The 15,262-nt window shown below is 37.1% G+C and overlaps 1 protein-coding gene across 1 annotated transcript in view; it reads right to left on the reverse strand.

Moving 5' to 3' along the window:
* LOC135465780 (intermembrane lipid transfer protein VPS13A-like) overlaps positions 1-15,262 on the reverse strand; it is a 94,870-nt gene that overhangs the window by 49,653 nt on the left and 29,955 nt on the right. The window contains 23 exon segments of the mRNA XM_064743121.1: positions 187-290; positions 678-791; positions 1,112-1,224; positions 1,764-1,906; positions 2,203-2,276; positions 3,010-3,236; positions 3,553-3,613; positions 3,840-3,993; positions 5,114-5,285; positions 5,871-5,988; positions 6,471-6,558; positions 6,884-6,962; positions 7,131-7,198; positions 7,616-7,753; positions 8,113-8,225; positions 8,772-8,863; positions 9,284-9,420; positions 10,264-10,361; positions 10,623-10,743; positions 10,987-11,131; positions 11,846-12,027; positions 12,427-12,548; positions 13,176-13,233. Of these exon segments, the coding sequence (XP_064599191.1) occupies positions 187-290; positions 678-791; positions 1,112-1,224; positions 1,764-1,906; positions 2,203-2,276; positions 3,010-3,236; positions 3,553-3,613; positions 3,840-3,993; positions 5,114-5,285; positions 5,871-5,988; positions 6,471-6,558; positions 6,884-6,962; positions 7,131-7,198; positions 7,616-7,753; positions 8,113-8,225; positions 8,772-8,863; positions 9,284-9,420; positions 10,264-10,361; positions 10,623-10,743; positions 10,987-11,131; positions 11,846-12,027; positions 12,427-12,548; positions 13,176-13,233 (2,721 nt within the window).

Below are 15,262 nucleotides of genomic sequence, written 5' to 3' on the forward strand. Positions count from 1 at the left end.
AGTCAAGTATCTGGCATACACAGACTATCCTTGCAAACTCTAAATATTTGTTTTGTCGCCTGACTACTCAATATTTTACTTGTTTATTTAGAGAAAGTCCATCTGTAAACAACATGCTGTAACTGTCCAATTAATTAAGGACTATAATGTGCTAGTTGTGTTTTGTAGAGAAGGTCAAGGTCTTACATGGGGGAATATGGCACCCTCTCCACAGTCATCCAATGAGATCTCCTGTAGACGACACCGCAGTATGCTGGCCTTAGGCTTCACCGTGAAAAGTCCCTCGAAACCTGACCAAAGAGAACACAAAATTTGCAAAGACAATTGGTGAGACACCCATTTTCAGATTTTCACATACTGAGTGAATGGATTTGATAAGTCAATGTACTGCAGAGAGCTGTTTCATGAAGTGCTCACAGCATCACACTGTAGGTTTTGTTTACACAACATCCTAGAAAAAAGTTCAGAAGTCTAGAATGTAAATGGCGTTTCAGGGTCTCGGAAGTAAGCTCTTTCTAAACATGAATGCGTATTGTGATAAAACAGCTTAAAAAATAAGTCCAGGTACATTTATATCTACTGGTGGAATCACCGTATATGTACATGGAACATTTATTAGTATACAGGTTGAAGATTTACAATTACCATTAAAATGTTTTCAATTTATGTTATCTTACCTTTAACGTGCATCTCAGCCAGACACTTGTCTGTCTCGGTCAGTCGGAAGCTGATGTCATTCAGGTAGGTCACCACCTTGAGACTGGTTACATTGTGAGGGGTGGAGGAATCCACTGTAAGAGTCACGCATATTATGTAAAACTTCATAAGAATTAATATAATAGCATAGTTATATTAATAGCATCACTGTACTCGTATGTTGCTGAAAAAAAAATCCCAAATCAAAAGTGCATATACACACACAGATGCACACCAAATATGCTAAAATCAATACCACAGGAACAGGCACACTGGTGACTCGTTTTGTCAGGATTCTGACATAAAATATTTATTCACTCATTTATGTGGTAGAACATTGGTTTATTATTTAATGAATGATTAGTGTGAACTTGTGGTTTGTATTTGAACATAAGCCTGCTGCCCAAATGCTTACCCTCATCTGTCACAGATACAAGTCTCTCAACTAATGAGGGTTTGTCCTTCTCGGAGGCCTCAGGCACAGAGGTCACAGTGCTTGTGCTAGTCTTCATCTCCAAGTTATGGAAGCTGGTGGCAAACACAAAAGACATGAAAGTCTCAACTGAAATGATAATAACTAAATGAACACATTAGCAAGTTAGACAATTCACTATACATCAATGTAAAATTTACAAAGTGGTATACATGTGAAAGGTACATGTATGATAATTCTGAAGATATATGTTACTGCTAACAGTCACAATGTTAAGAGACTAGGACCAGTTTCACAAAGATGTCGTACATGTATGATAATCGCACATAAAGGACAAAGGTACAGTAACAGCGACGTACAAAATATCGTATGATAAATGCGCAATAAAACATTATAGTATGCCGCTTTGTGAAACTGGGCACAAGAAGAGCAAATTGTATCAACAACAACAGGTGACAGTGACTGTCATATGAAAAATCATAAAACAGGTGGCCATAAAGTTGTAAAGATTCAATCCACAAGGGCTTTTTTTTCCTCAGAATTAAGGGTGTAAGGTTTGTGACTTCCGCTAAGAGAATCATCTTTCAAATACTTATTTTACCCCATTTTCTTGTCAGGATGACCATCATCTTACCTGTTCAACATATCCTGAACAAAAGTAATAAGGTAAAGAACAGCCGCTCTGTCAAAGGTAACAGCCAGCACATGGAACCTGATGGCGATGGTCTGCTCCACACTGTTGTACACTCCCTCAAAATCAGGACATTCTTGTTTTACCTATATCAGTAAAAGACATTCCAGGTAAAAGGCATAATATATCATCAGTCCTGTGCTTATAGATATAACATGTGAACTAATCTCTACCTGCAGACATCTGGGGCCCATGCTTCACAATACCTATAAAACATGTTGATCCAATCAAAACAATGAAATAATGAATAGAGTAGAAATGATTGGAAAATAAATCACAGAAGTGGAAATGCATGGTATTGAAGAGATCTATGTCTATGTCTGAATCAGATGACATATTCATGTAGACAAGGTTTACTGTTTTAAAAATAGTGGCCTCATACCTTCCTGTAGGTGACTGATATCAGGTCACTGTCTGACTGAGAACTCAGCAGCTCCATATACTCTCCTGCAGAACCTGTAACACAGCAGTGTTAGGACAATATACCGTAGTTTAAGAAGGATACATTGAGTACTGACTAAATGGACACTGCTTTCTCAAATGAGTACACGCCACTGAGAATGGCAACTGTGCAAAACTATACGCTATATATTTTGAGGCTTATAATTCAGATGTGTTCAATGTGATTTATTCTGACAAAAATTTCTCGTCAAGAAAACTAATGTTCGTGGAAGAATTAATTTATTCAATGGTATTTAACATCATGCTCAAAATTTCCTTAGATTTAATTATTTATTTGATTGATGCTGAATGCCGTACTCAAGGATTTTTCACTTGTATGATTGTTATATGTCAGATATATGGGTTGAGGATATCAGGGTGCCCGAAGTATATGGTCAGTCCTGGACAGGTACCTGACAAGCCTACTGATCTAATGCAACAGCTGGAAAGATGAGTGCTGGATACAAACAGGCACAAAGGTCAGGCACTTGATAGTCAGTTTGGACTCAGAAACTAATACCACTAATATTTACACATGGAGGAAACCAAGAATTCATTTGTCACAGGCCCATTCGTTGCAACAACGACCCTTTAGCTGCTGTAGGATCTAACAAGGGCCGTTGGTTGCAGCATAACAAATATTAAGGGATTAAAGTAATATCAGGTGTATCAGGAAAATGTACATGGGTAGTGACAACAAAACGTCGTAGCCAGAAGACACGGTATCCAGGTAATGGTGTTTCCATACCGGTGTGTATCTTGTCCACGAGCTGGAGTCCTCCCAGACTAGCATGAGCCACCAGACCATACACTGTGACGGCAGCATCCAAACAGACCCGGTTCAGACGAAACATGAGGTAGGGGTCCACATGACGTGCCATCTGAATCACAATCTCCCCCACCTGCACCCGTATCAGGATTTTACTGGTGTTAAATGGGGATGAGTGGTCATCTACCTCCTTTATCTCCCAAACACTGTAGAATGCCAGGAAAGGGAAATAATATTCATTCTACACAAGAGTGAAAGGCAAAATCTATCATATGAAAGTACTTAACTAGCAGTGACTCAGATGTTATAAAATTGCTGTCAGAAACTGCAATGATTAAGTCAAGGCCAACAGGAAACATTAATTCCTAGATATATGTCACAAAGCTTAAGCATGTTATTGAGCTTTACATGCAGCCAAATGGTGATGTGCATGTAAGACAAAATTATGTTTAACATACATACTTCAAAGCACTTGTACAGTATTCTTTATCAGAAAAACATCCTGAAACAGTGACTCCTTACTTTGCCCAATCATCCACATTTTCATCTGATCTATCGGAGGCAGAGTAATATGCAGAGGAACCTAAAAAGTAAGAAAAAAAAGAATAATTGAGATAAATGAATTCTTCAATCTATATGTCTTTCTTCAGTTATGTCAGTGTAAGTGTGAAGGTACATGTATTATTTTGTAAATGTTGGCAGAAAAGTGCCAACAAAATGTTTCTAAAGGTACATAAAAAGGTTGATTTACAGAAAATTGAAACCCTGTTTCTTATTTAACTCTGAACATTATGCGTAATGTTACAGACCTCTGAGAGCCCTGGTAGATAGCCCTGCGTCGGCCACATCCCGGGCTCTGGGGGTGACGTCTGTGGAGGTGGAAGAGATGAGACGGCGCAGCACAGAGCGGCGGATCCGCCTCAAACATGCCACATCTGGCTCGTTTTGACAATTGTCCAGATTCTGTGTGGGAGAGGAAAACGTAGGAAACTTCTGAGAAGGCAAACTTTATACATCAAAATTAATGACTTAGTAACTTTATTAAAAGCCCACTTAAAAACATGTACATGTACATAGATAAGTATTGGTACAATAACAAAATCTTGTACCTCAAACACAGATACCATCTGTATACTCCACACAAAGCAGGACTTGATTTGCACGCAAAATTTTGTGAAATGCAAAGGATTTTGTAAGTACAGGGAACAGATTTTAGGAAGGTCTGTCACCATACGCTATATTTGCATGAAGACTGTTGCATTGTTTCATTATTATTTATTACCATAATTTTCTATCAGCGCATTACAACATAAAAATGATCAGGTACTTGGGAAGATTAGTGACCTATCTTCCAATACCACCTCATAACTGGTGAGTACACCTGTGACAAACTCAGAAAAGCAGAGTAAACAGGAAGAAATGTCTTCCCAAAACATATTAGCCCTATTTACAGAATCCTGTGGTTTTCACAACATTTCCACAGAATTCAAGTGCGACTTATTTCTCTATTCTTCAATAAACCATATATTAAACTGTGTTTTTGAGCAATACCAAAAATTTCATATATCTATAAAGTATTAACAATGGTCAAACACCTGTACATTACTGCATATGAGATTTTATCTTGTTAAGCTTTGATTTCATTGTAGAAAAATTAAACATAGCTTATTTTGTTTCTCATACATGAACATTCATACTTTGTTTTTAGTGATGTTTTACAAACACAAAGTTTAGCAGGTGCATTTAGAAATGTTAAACGAATATATAAAACATTTAGAAAGATATCTGATAGTATATACTGTTAAATTATACAGAAACACGATTTATTGTTGGGAAATTTATATACCTGTATATGTACAAAGAATTTTGATTAAGGAGGATGCATGTGTCTAAATTCCCCAGCCATAATGAGATTTTGCTTTTCTTTCTTTTCTATTTCTCCAGGTTTGCAGTGACTGTAAAGATCCACAGTACTTGAAACAAAAAGTCAATGGTTTACGAGACAGGTAAGCCGTTGTTTATTAAAAATCTTCACACTATAGCATCTAATGATTTGATATTAAGGCAAATGGCTACTCCTTACCAGGACAGGTGGGGCTACAGGTGTTGTGGGTGCATCCACCAGGTCCTCTCCTATAGTCACCATGCTCGCACTGGTTGGCACAGGGAAGTTATGGAAAAATGACAGCAGCACAAAACCTCGCTGATTAGAGATGTTCAGCTTCAAAGTTGGTAAGTTTGCCACCAACTTTTGTCTGCAAAATTATAAGTTTAAATATTAGTCATTTTCTTTGTCAAAAATACCCAATATGTATAAAGCCGATTTCACAAAGAGCTGTCAAATTTAAATAGTCAATGGAAAAGAGGACAAACAGTATTTCATACAATTTTTAGAAATCAGCAATTAACACCATGTGAACATGGCCTATGAAATTTTATTTTCATTAGCCGAGTGTGACAAGTTGATACCACAAATTGAATAATGTGAACGTGGCTTAACGATGTGCTATACTTCAGATTATACCTTTCTGTTTACATACATGTATGTGTGACACAGTTTAAGTAACTGTTGTATATCCTGTATTTCACCCACAGTTCAGCATTTATCATTTGTCACACTTCGCTTGATTCTGATTGATCCATCCACTTTGTAGTGGCACTTGGGACTTTTTGAGAAGTTTGATAAATTTCTTATCAAAAGAACTTAAGTATTGGCATCAAAAGTATCATTTTACAGTCTCTATGTGTTTCTAAAAGTCTTTTTTTACATGGCAAACTTCGGGGGAAACACAGTATAACAGCATATTGTACATTGTAGATAAGGTATAATGTTAACATACTGTGGAAGCTCCTTATAGTCCTGTTTAACAGCATTGAAGAAGGTGAGTGTCAGGCCAACACTGGGCAGAATGTGATATTCCGAGTCAGGTTGGGTCTGGGCAGTGTGCCAATCATCACCTGAGTAGATGTGACCATAAGAACAAACTTAAAATATCCTTTTTACAGTAAAACCACTCACAGGAATGTAATGGAAGTTATTTTCTAACACTCACTACAAAATTGGGAAATACATGTAATATGCGTGAGGCAAATCAGAATCAAATTCAAGCAAATATATGCATGCAGTAGGCAGGACGATGTTATCATTTTAATTTAAAATGTTTTTCTAAATTACCTTTGTTACACAGAGCTTGGTTCATGAATGTGACAGGAGTATATGAAAGTGATTGTAGTTTGCAGACATATATATATGACAAGAAGTAGAGATAAAACTGTTGTTATCATGCAAAAGGGACAGGCACAATAAAGAGTTTAGCATTAGGAATGTACGTTTCAAGACTTACATGATATGTTGCAATATGTGCATGAAATTTGACCTTTTCAGAAAGACAATAGTCAAACCAAATCCAACAAGATAACAAAATCACAAATATGATTACCTGAATCTGCCAGGAGAACTTTGACATCTGTGATGGTGACCTTGAACTGGTCATACAACCTTGACTCGATCTCTGACATTGTAGCATCCTGAAACAACAACAACAACTTACTAGTGGCCACAAGATCAAGTCCATATAAACATGGCATACATAGCATAACGTATATATTGAAAAATTTGACTATCTGAAATACAAAATCTGTTATTGACAGCAGCTATATGATTATTAATAAAATATCATGTACAAATGTCATTTCAAGAACACATCCTCACTGGACCAGACACAATCATGTATATAAATGTATATACATGTACTGCTGGTATCTCATCTCAACCCTTCTTCTCAAAGAAAGTTGAAATAATTAGTACCAAAAATAATGGAAATAACATGGCCATGGACAAAACAAATCATACCTCAAGAGAGACATCTTTAGGTTGCAGTTCACTCTCTATCCTCAGAGTTCCCAAATCACAGACCAGCACGCTGCCACCTCTGGAAATAGAGTGAAATTCTCAATTAAAGACTAGAGATAATAAAATCACATCACACTGGACAAAAATAATTTGTAGATACATGCGTACAAATGTAAAATTCCTCACCTTCATTACGCGCAAAAGAGACTGATCATACCACTTGTAAGACTAACAGTGTACTGCTTACCTGTGAAGAGTTCCGTGTTCAGGTATGACAATGTATGGGGACCTCATATGGAATGCTACATGGACTGTCTGCAGAACAGAAACAAATTAGTCACGGCATTGAGCAGCGAAGGTAGTGTGGAATGCATAGTTACATGTAATACTGCCATGGTACTCAAACCTTACTCATAGTACTGACTGAGCACACCCATAAACTCAGTCGCACAAATTCTCATATGGTTAGGTTACACATTAGTAACTATACCTGGACGTATTTCATGATTATCGAAAGAACATGTACAGGTATCACCGTTTTGTCTTACTAAGCTGTGGCTGTTCCTGTATTGGAGATCACAATTTTTTTCCCAACCAACACAACTTGTGGAAATTCTGGTACATAGATTTAACATTGCAAAAGCCAAATTAGTACCAAAGAATGGGGTTTCAAAGAAGCATATCCCTGCAAAATGATGAACATGGTCTTCAAAATAAGAAGAGTTTTCTTACTTTGTGTTGCTCTATGGCGTACTGTAGCCCAGCTCGGCTATACTCTGCTACTTCACCCAGGGTTTCTAAAGCGGCAGCCTTCACATCAAGATTGTTGTACGGGACTTGGAAAAATGCTGTCACTTCTGATAAAGAATGCTGGATAAATAGACATACAAAGTACACAACATAAAGATGAGCAACAGAAAATTATAACTCTTTCTTAAAAAATAACCACACAAAACTTCACAAGTTAACAAGAAGTTACTTTTACAGGCTTTATTTCACATTGCAAAATCACTTCATCACAAAAGTACACAGGAAATTAAATACTTCAGTTAAATAACCATATAACGGGATATAATTTACTAAACAAGAGACTGCTACAGAATAGAATTTTCAATTAAGTAATGAGAGGACTACTCCAGATTTTGATGGAATAATAAAATTTTCTATTCTGTTTTGAAAAAAACAGACAAATACAAACTTCTGGCTTTATGTATTCAAACGCACCATACCTCATCATAGACAATTTCAACAGGCTGTATATTTAAACGTAAGGAAAAGTCAGCATCCACAAAGAGGGGGTTCTTCTCAAAGTCCAGTGTGAACACTTGATTGACAGCTGGGGCTGAAATAAACACAGCCTTATCACTCAAGTGTTTTATGTCCTACCTAACAATTTTTCAGTAATCTGATGACAAGGAGTCGTAAGGTGTGTACACATACTGTGGCAAGACCATGTTGCCAAAGTACTGTTGCCACTGCAGTATCAGTACCCAGTCACATCATACTGACACAGTCCTGTTTCCTTGCTCTAACTTCTGCCAAGTGAGGCAGCACAAAGTACCATTTTTGAAGTCTTTGGTATGACGAACTGAATAGATATGTTGAACTCTACATAAACGAAACATGTAATCATATATAACAGATATGGATAAAATGTTAACAACATCTTTCTGTACATTTGTTGAGGAAATTCTTTCATGGCTTAATGCCATGTCGGCAATGTTCTAGCCATATTCTTGTGACACACAGTTACAGGAAAGTGGTAGAGACATTCAATAAAGGTGGGCTATTTTACACTACATTTGGTAAGATCATTGCATATACAATGTTCGGTAGTGATACTTTAATGGTTGCAGCTTTCACAATCACATGGTTTACACTGTCTTACCATAGACTCCCACATCAGATGTGAGTATAGGCACAAGTTCATGCTCTATGGAGGCACCCTCGACTGAAAAACTCTCAGTGTTGGTCGAGATTCTGGGAATAAGAGGAGATATTCTCTTACCTTTCTAAAATTTCACACCCATCAAAACTCTATATCTATATGACACAATTATTTCATTGAGCTATGTGTTCTTAATACAGCTCTCCAACACATTATGGTTGTCTTTAAAGATAATGAAACCACTCATTTGACTTTAATCAGTTGAATGTTGTAGGATTTCTGATTCATCATACATGGATTCTTGGCTCAGCTGTTTCAAAGTGTATTCAGATTTAAGTCTGGTATTAAACTGAGGGTAGATCAAAGTTTTATTTGTTATGTACATATACATGTATAATGAGACTTTACGCACATTTACACACATTTCTAAAAAAAACAGCCAGAAATTAAACAAGAAACAGTCGAAAACTGGTAATTTTCATGAGATTCTGTGATGTGGGTTTTGGCTTTACCTGAATCCACTAGCAGCAGGCCTATTTTCTAGTGTGGCCAGCAGATGAGTGACAGAAAGCTGGAGAATCTTCTTACTGTAGTTAACCAAAGACACACAACAACTGTTCAGGCTGAGCTGTAACTTGTGGGCCACATACTGAAAACAGATAGACACGTAACTGCTCCTTGATTATTGTTACTTCATTGTTTTAACCTCATACTAAAAAATTTTGCTTCTGCAATGGTGGTCGCCTTTGTGAATGGAGGGAACTTGAGTGCCCAGGGTACACCAGACCTTTGGTAAGCTACTTACGAAGTCTCCCACATGTGACACATGGTGCTGTCCACTGCTTATTGCTACCAAGGCATATTTTTCACATTCTATCTTTCAACATGGGATATCTGTGAGTTATAAGACCAGTTCATGCTGGCTTCCTCTCCAACCACACATGGGAAGGTCTCCAGCAACCTGTGGATGGTCGTGGGTTCCCCTCTGGCTTTGCCCGGTTTCTTCCCACCATAATGCTGGTTGTCGTATGAGTGAAATATTCTTGAGTACGGCATAAAACACCAATCAAGTAAATAAATCAATAAATCAACATGGGCCATTCACTTTAATAACAATGGCTTTTCCAAGGATGTCACAGCAGCTGTGTATTTGCACTTGTTTATATATTAAACAGTTGTAGGATTGGTGTCTTACACAAGGCCTGCAGACTACTTCACTTTAATTTCAATTAATTTTAACAAAAGTCAAGTTTAAGGAGTGGATTAAACTGGGCAGAGTCTAGGGGAAGGCGTAACACCTGACTTAAAGCCATGACTGAACCAGTGGGAGCGGGATTCAATCAAGCATCTGCACTTTTGGCAAAACTGCCATGTTCACTGAGTATAAGAATCTTTAACATCAGCTTTCACAATGAAAATCTTCCATGAGTCTAGGACTTCACGTCAAGCTTCGAACCTGATTTGGTCACAAGTAATTGTCCTGTTCACTTACCTCTGTGGGCTCTGAGGTCAGATTAATATTGTGGGCATCATAGCCTATCTGTCTGAATAACTTAGTCTTTTCTTCTTCACTCAACTGGGAAAGGAAACCTACCAAAGAAAATTTTAAGTATAGAAATCATTCTTTGATAGGGAAAAATGGAGAATTTTATGCTATCTGCACATACATACATACATACATACACGTACACACCTACATACATGCATTGGATTTTATTTAAATGAAATTTATGCATAAATTGAAAATAAACTTCACAAAAGTCTTGAAGAACAAATCCTTATTACAATGAGATATAAAACCATATAGCTGGGTTTAAAATAACCATCCGTTTCATTTTTTCCCTTGATTACCTTCATCATCAGAGGGCAACTTGACCTCCACTTCCTCGTCGTCCTTAGACCCAAAAATCCAATTGAACCAACCTCCTGACTTCTCTTTGACTCTAGCTACATCTGGCATACTGCTGGCGTACTGCAACAGCAACACAGCATTTTTGTCTTGGACACTACAACAACACACTTTAGCTGACATATTATTACCATTCTTTTACTACATGAGTATTCAATCAGTACCAACACCACAAAATTTAATGTTTTATACAATAATATGTGAGAGTTATCATGAAAAAAAATACTCCAGTTTCAACCAAAAACCAAAATAAATTTTAGTATAGCATTTAACACTAATCCAGTAAATAAAATTATGAAGTTCTACCTCCACTTTGGCATGTTCCCTGGCCAGTAGAATGTTGGTGACATCTAATTCTTCCTCCAATTTCCACAGTTTTGCCTTCAGGCGGTCTTCAGATGAATTTTTCAGCCACTGTTTGTAAGTTTTCTTGTATTCTTTGTACCTTGTTCTAAAATCAACATTTAGCATTATTTTATTACAGGGTAAACAATAAAAAACACACATAAAACAAAATCACACACCCCACTTCTGCCTCCAGAAATGCTTTACCAAAAACAAATGAGCGTTGAACCTTTCCTTGAACATTTATATATGGAATTTTAGATTAGAACTGACTATTAAAGTGATAGGTATTGAACTTACAGTCTCTAATGTAGCATGCCACCACCTCACCATTAATGCGTTTGCACCAGCCTTATGGAAACCAATACCACTTACCACGTCATTAGCTACATTACTGCTAATATTGCCTATGGAGATATTCTCTCGGTGTACTCGAAGCATTCCACCGGTAAAAACCAGGCACACAGTGACACCAATTGCAGGCTAGCTAGTGTCTTACGAATTTCTACCCTTACTTGGATTCTAACCATACATGTACATAGCTATGACGTAGGTATTTACAGTGCTTCCTCACTAAAATGCTAAAAACCACAGATATGAGGCTCCACCAAGTCACATCATATCAATATCAGTACTCCTCTAATGTTGACCATGAACAGACAGTACCAAAGTTACTGATTTCAAAGGCGATGGGGATGACTCCACCCAGGATTGAAACCAGTATTTACTGCTTATGAAACAAGGTGATCAATGAATACTGAATATCATATAATGGGGCAGTCAGTGTTACTGGAGTAAAGAATGACAAGTGCAAGCTTACCTATGTTCTTTGATCCTCTGCCAGGAGTACGGTCTGATTGTCTCCTCCACAACTGCCTCGTAGGCATACAGCCACCAGGATTTGGGGCTCACCCTCAGGGGCACATTAGGGTGGTACTTCCTGTAGCGCTGGTTCACAGACATCATCTGGAATGACTCTTGGAGGCTCAACAAGTTCAAAAACTGAAATCAAAAGGCAGTGAAAATATCAGAGAGAAAGACTAAATCTACTTTCGACACAAAATTGTTAATATCCCACTTATATAATGAGAAAAAAAACTGATGTGGCTATCAAACTCTGAGCGCATCTTTAACTTTAATACACATCTGGTAATTAAGGCAAGCCATCATCTTGTTAAGGGTTAATGAACGATTATCCAATAAAAACAGGGGTCACAAGTTGACTATTTAAATCTAGTTAATTCTTTGTTAACAATGAGGCTTGTCAGGTGCCTCATACCTGTTTCCCTGAGCTATGTACAGTTTCCCCCACTAATAAACATCAACATTATCAAACATATTTGTAAACGTAAAAAATGAGTATATCAATCAAATCAATAACTTTTCACATCTTAAACTGACCTGCTGTCTGAAGAGTAAAATTTCCACCTCATGGAGGGTGAAATCAACAAAGAGTTTTGGTAGTGTGTAGTTACTCTCCTTGTTTATAATGAGTTTAGCCTGCGCTTCGACTGGTTCTATCACTGAAACAGAGTTTTACCAAACCATTATTGGGCCAAAATGCTTTTATTTCAATACTATAAAATAATACCATCATTGTTTTTCAAAGGTTCTTTACAAAATTAAGGACTGAGGTAAGAGGTCTATGCACTGCACATGTTAACTCATATTTCTCTTTATTATAAGAAGCACAGAAGAAATAAAATTAGTAAGAGAAATTTCAGGCACAAGGCAAAGCTATCTCAAATTATTCTCAATAGACAAAAGAAAGCCGAATTGTGAACTTAATTACTACCCAATCCCACATCTATTTCGAAACTATAAAATATAAAGTTATAAAGAGATAACATGATGAAACATGGGCAATTAAAGTTGTCTTTCTTTCTTCTTCTTGTGTTTTATGCCATACTCAAGAATATTTCACTTATACGACGGTGGCCAACATTATGGTGGGAGGAAACCGGGCAGAGCCCGGGGGAAACCCACAACCATCTGCAGGTTGCTGGCAATTAAATTTGTATTAAAGAGTCAATACAAATTTATGCAAAGAGTTTTGTAAGTAAAGGTTAAAACAACTGCAAAAATGGAAACAAAAGGTTGGTTACAAGCTGTAATCTAAATGTTAATCCAAAACAATAGCACAAACTCACAGAAGTCAAAATCCTCTTCAAATATACTGTGTGAGGTGATGGAAGTCCTCAATAAGTTCTGAGAAGAAAGGCGTCATAAAATGAGTGAGTGAGTGAGTGGTTGGGGTATAACGTCGTACTTAACAATTTTTCAGCCATATGATGAAAAAGGAATGCTTAGAGTGCATATAATGTGCCTCCTTGTTGCAGGGCGGATTTCCATCGCCCTTTTATCTAGTGCTGCCTTACCAAAGGCAAGTAAGCCGCACGGCTGAACACCAAACAAGGACGTTACAATTACAACTTTTATGGTCTTAGGTGTGACTTGACCCAGGATTGACCCTGGATCTACCGCTCCTGAAGCGGATGTTCTATCAACTGTGCTATCGGGGCTGGTCGTCATAAAATGAAATGTATGTGCATGTACATAACATTACAAAAATGCCATGTACCTACATTACATAAACGTTCTCATTTCCTCAGTACTCATTTACTTACGTACTCTTAACTCAGGTAAAGTGCATAAATAATAAAATAATAATTATAATAAGTTTCAGTAACTGATAAATGGTTTATCTGTGATATACACGCATACTGTTTGTATTTATTTATTACTCAAGAAGGGTCAAGTCACTAGGTGGAGGAAACCGAAGCACCTATAATATACACCGTCACACCTATAATATACACCACCGTCGCACATACTTAACACCCCCCCTCATTTACAGCTGTAACCAAACAAGCAAGATCTGGATTTGAAAGTGTGACCTCAAAGGTCAGGAGCTTGAAGTGTGCCCTAAGGGCAATACAATGTATATGTGCACAAATAAAAATAATCACCATATTTGGCCTAAAAACTAGCCCCAAAAGGCAATTTCAGTGGCAACAATAGTTCACAGAGTATGACTAATGATGAAGTTTACATTTTCTAGTAGGATATCACTTCCAAACCAGCCTCAAGCCACCTTTCTAACATCAAATGAAATCTCAGCATAAACCAAAATGAGTAACAGTTACATGTACAGATGAAATGTTATGTCAAACAGTCAAATAAATAAAAACATAGACGAAACAAACATGTTTTTTGTGAAGAATCTCGAAGACAATGTAAATTATAATCCCGCTGATCTTATTCTTATCTTTAACATTGTATATGTATTAGCAGAATTATTAAAGTGAATGTGCTAATGTCAAATGCAGCTAATGTATTTTTGGCTGCAACAAGCAGTTCTGTAAGTCAGTTTTGTCTTTCTGTTGGTTAGTTTAATGTTTTACATCGTAACTTCTAACTTAGTCCATTCACTTAACGAGGGCTAGAGTGTCAGATGATATCAACTTTTCGCTGGATCCGGCAGCTATTGAGAATTTGCGTGATTTTCTTTTGTTCTATTTTTAGCACTTAGGAGCGAACGTTCAAGTGTTTGATTAAAATGCTACCTTTCCTAGAAAGACAAGACAAAGTCAATTCTCGGAAGCCATCTCCAAAAGTCTCTGTGGAATTTGGTGTGTTCCATAATAGTGATCACCAACAAAACTTCTAATCAGCCAAGCGATGCCACTGCAACACTTCAACATGGCCCAAGAGACATGTTTGCTTGGCAGTCTTTTGTTGCCGTTTCTCTCAAGAGGAATTCAAAAATCAATTGCTTACAGGAATGTACACTCAACGTTGAGAAAACTGACGAATATTCACAGAAGTATTGATAGTATTTTTTCTCCTCTTCCCTATATTGATGTACAGGCCATAGAGGAGCCATATTTGTCTTCACACTTGGACAAGATCAACTTGTGTAAACAGTAGAAATCAATCAGACCTGTCATATGATAACACAGATCCCAATGTGCTAATTTCAACCAATGAACCAATGCACAAGAATAAACAAACAGGACTTCTTGTGATTCCATAACAGTTCAATTGTTTCATGCTGTTGCGTGCCTATTTAGGTAACGTCTTGATTTACACATAATAAAGAATGTTTAATTATGTTCCAAGCATCGTTAATTTCTATGGTGTGATATTTCATCTTTCATTATATATAAAGCAAATGTTCAGATTAACAGACATCATAAAAGATTTAGCCAAACAGCCAAAAGATAAGCTTTGCACC

The sequence above is a fragment of the Liolophura sinensis genome, chromosome 1, assembly GCF_032854445.1.
Source record: "Liolophura sinensis isolate JHLJ2023 chromosome 1, CUHK_Ljap_v2, whole genome shotgun sequence".
Lineage (NCBI taxonomy): Eukaryota > Metazoa > Mollusca > Polyplacophora > Chitonida > Chitonidae > Liolophura > Liolophura sinensis.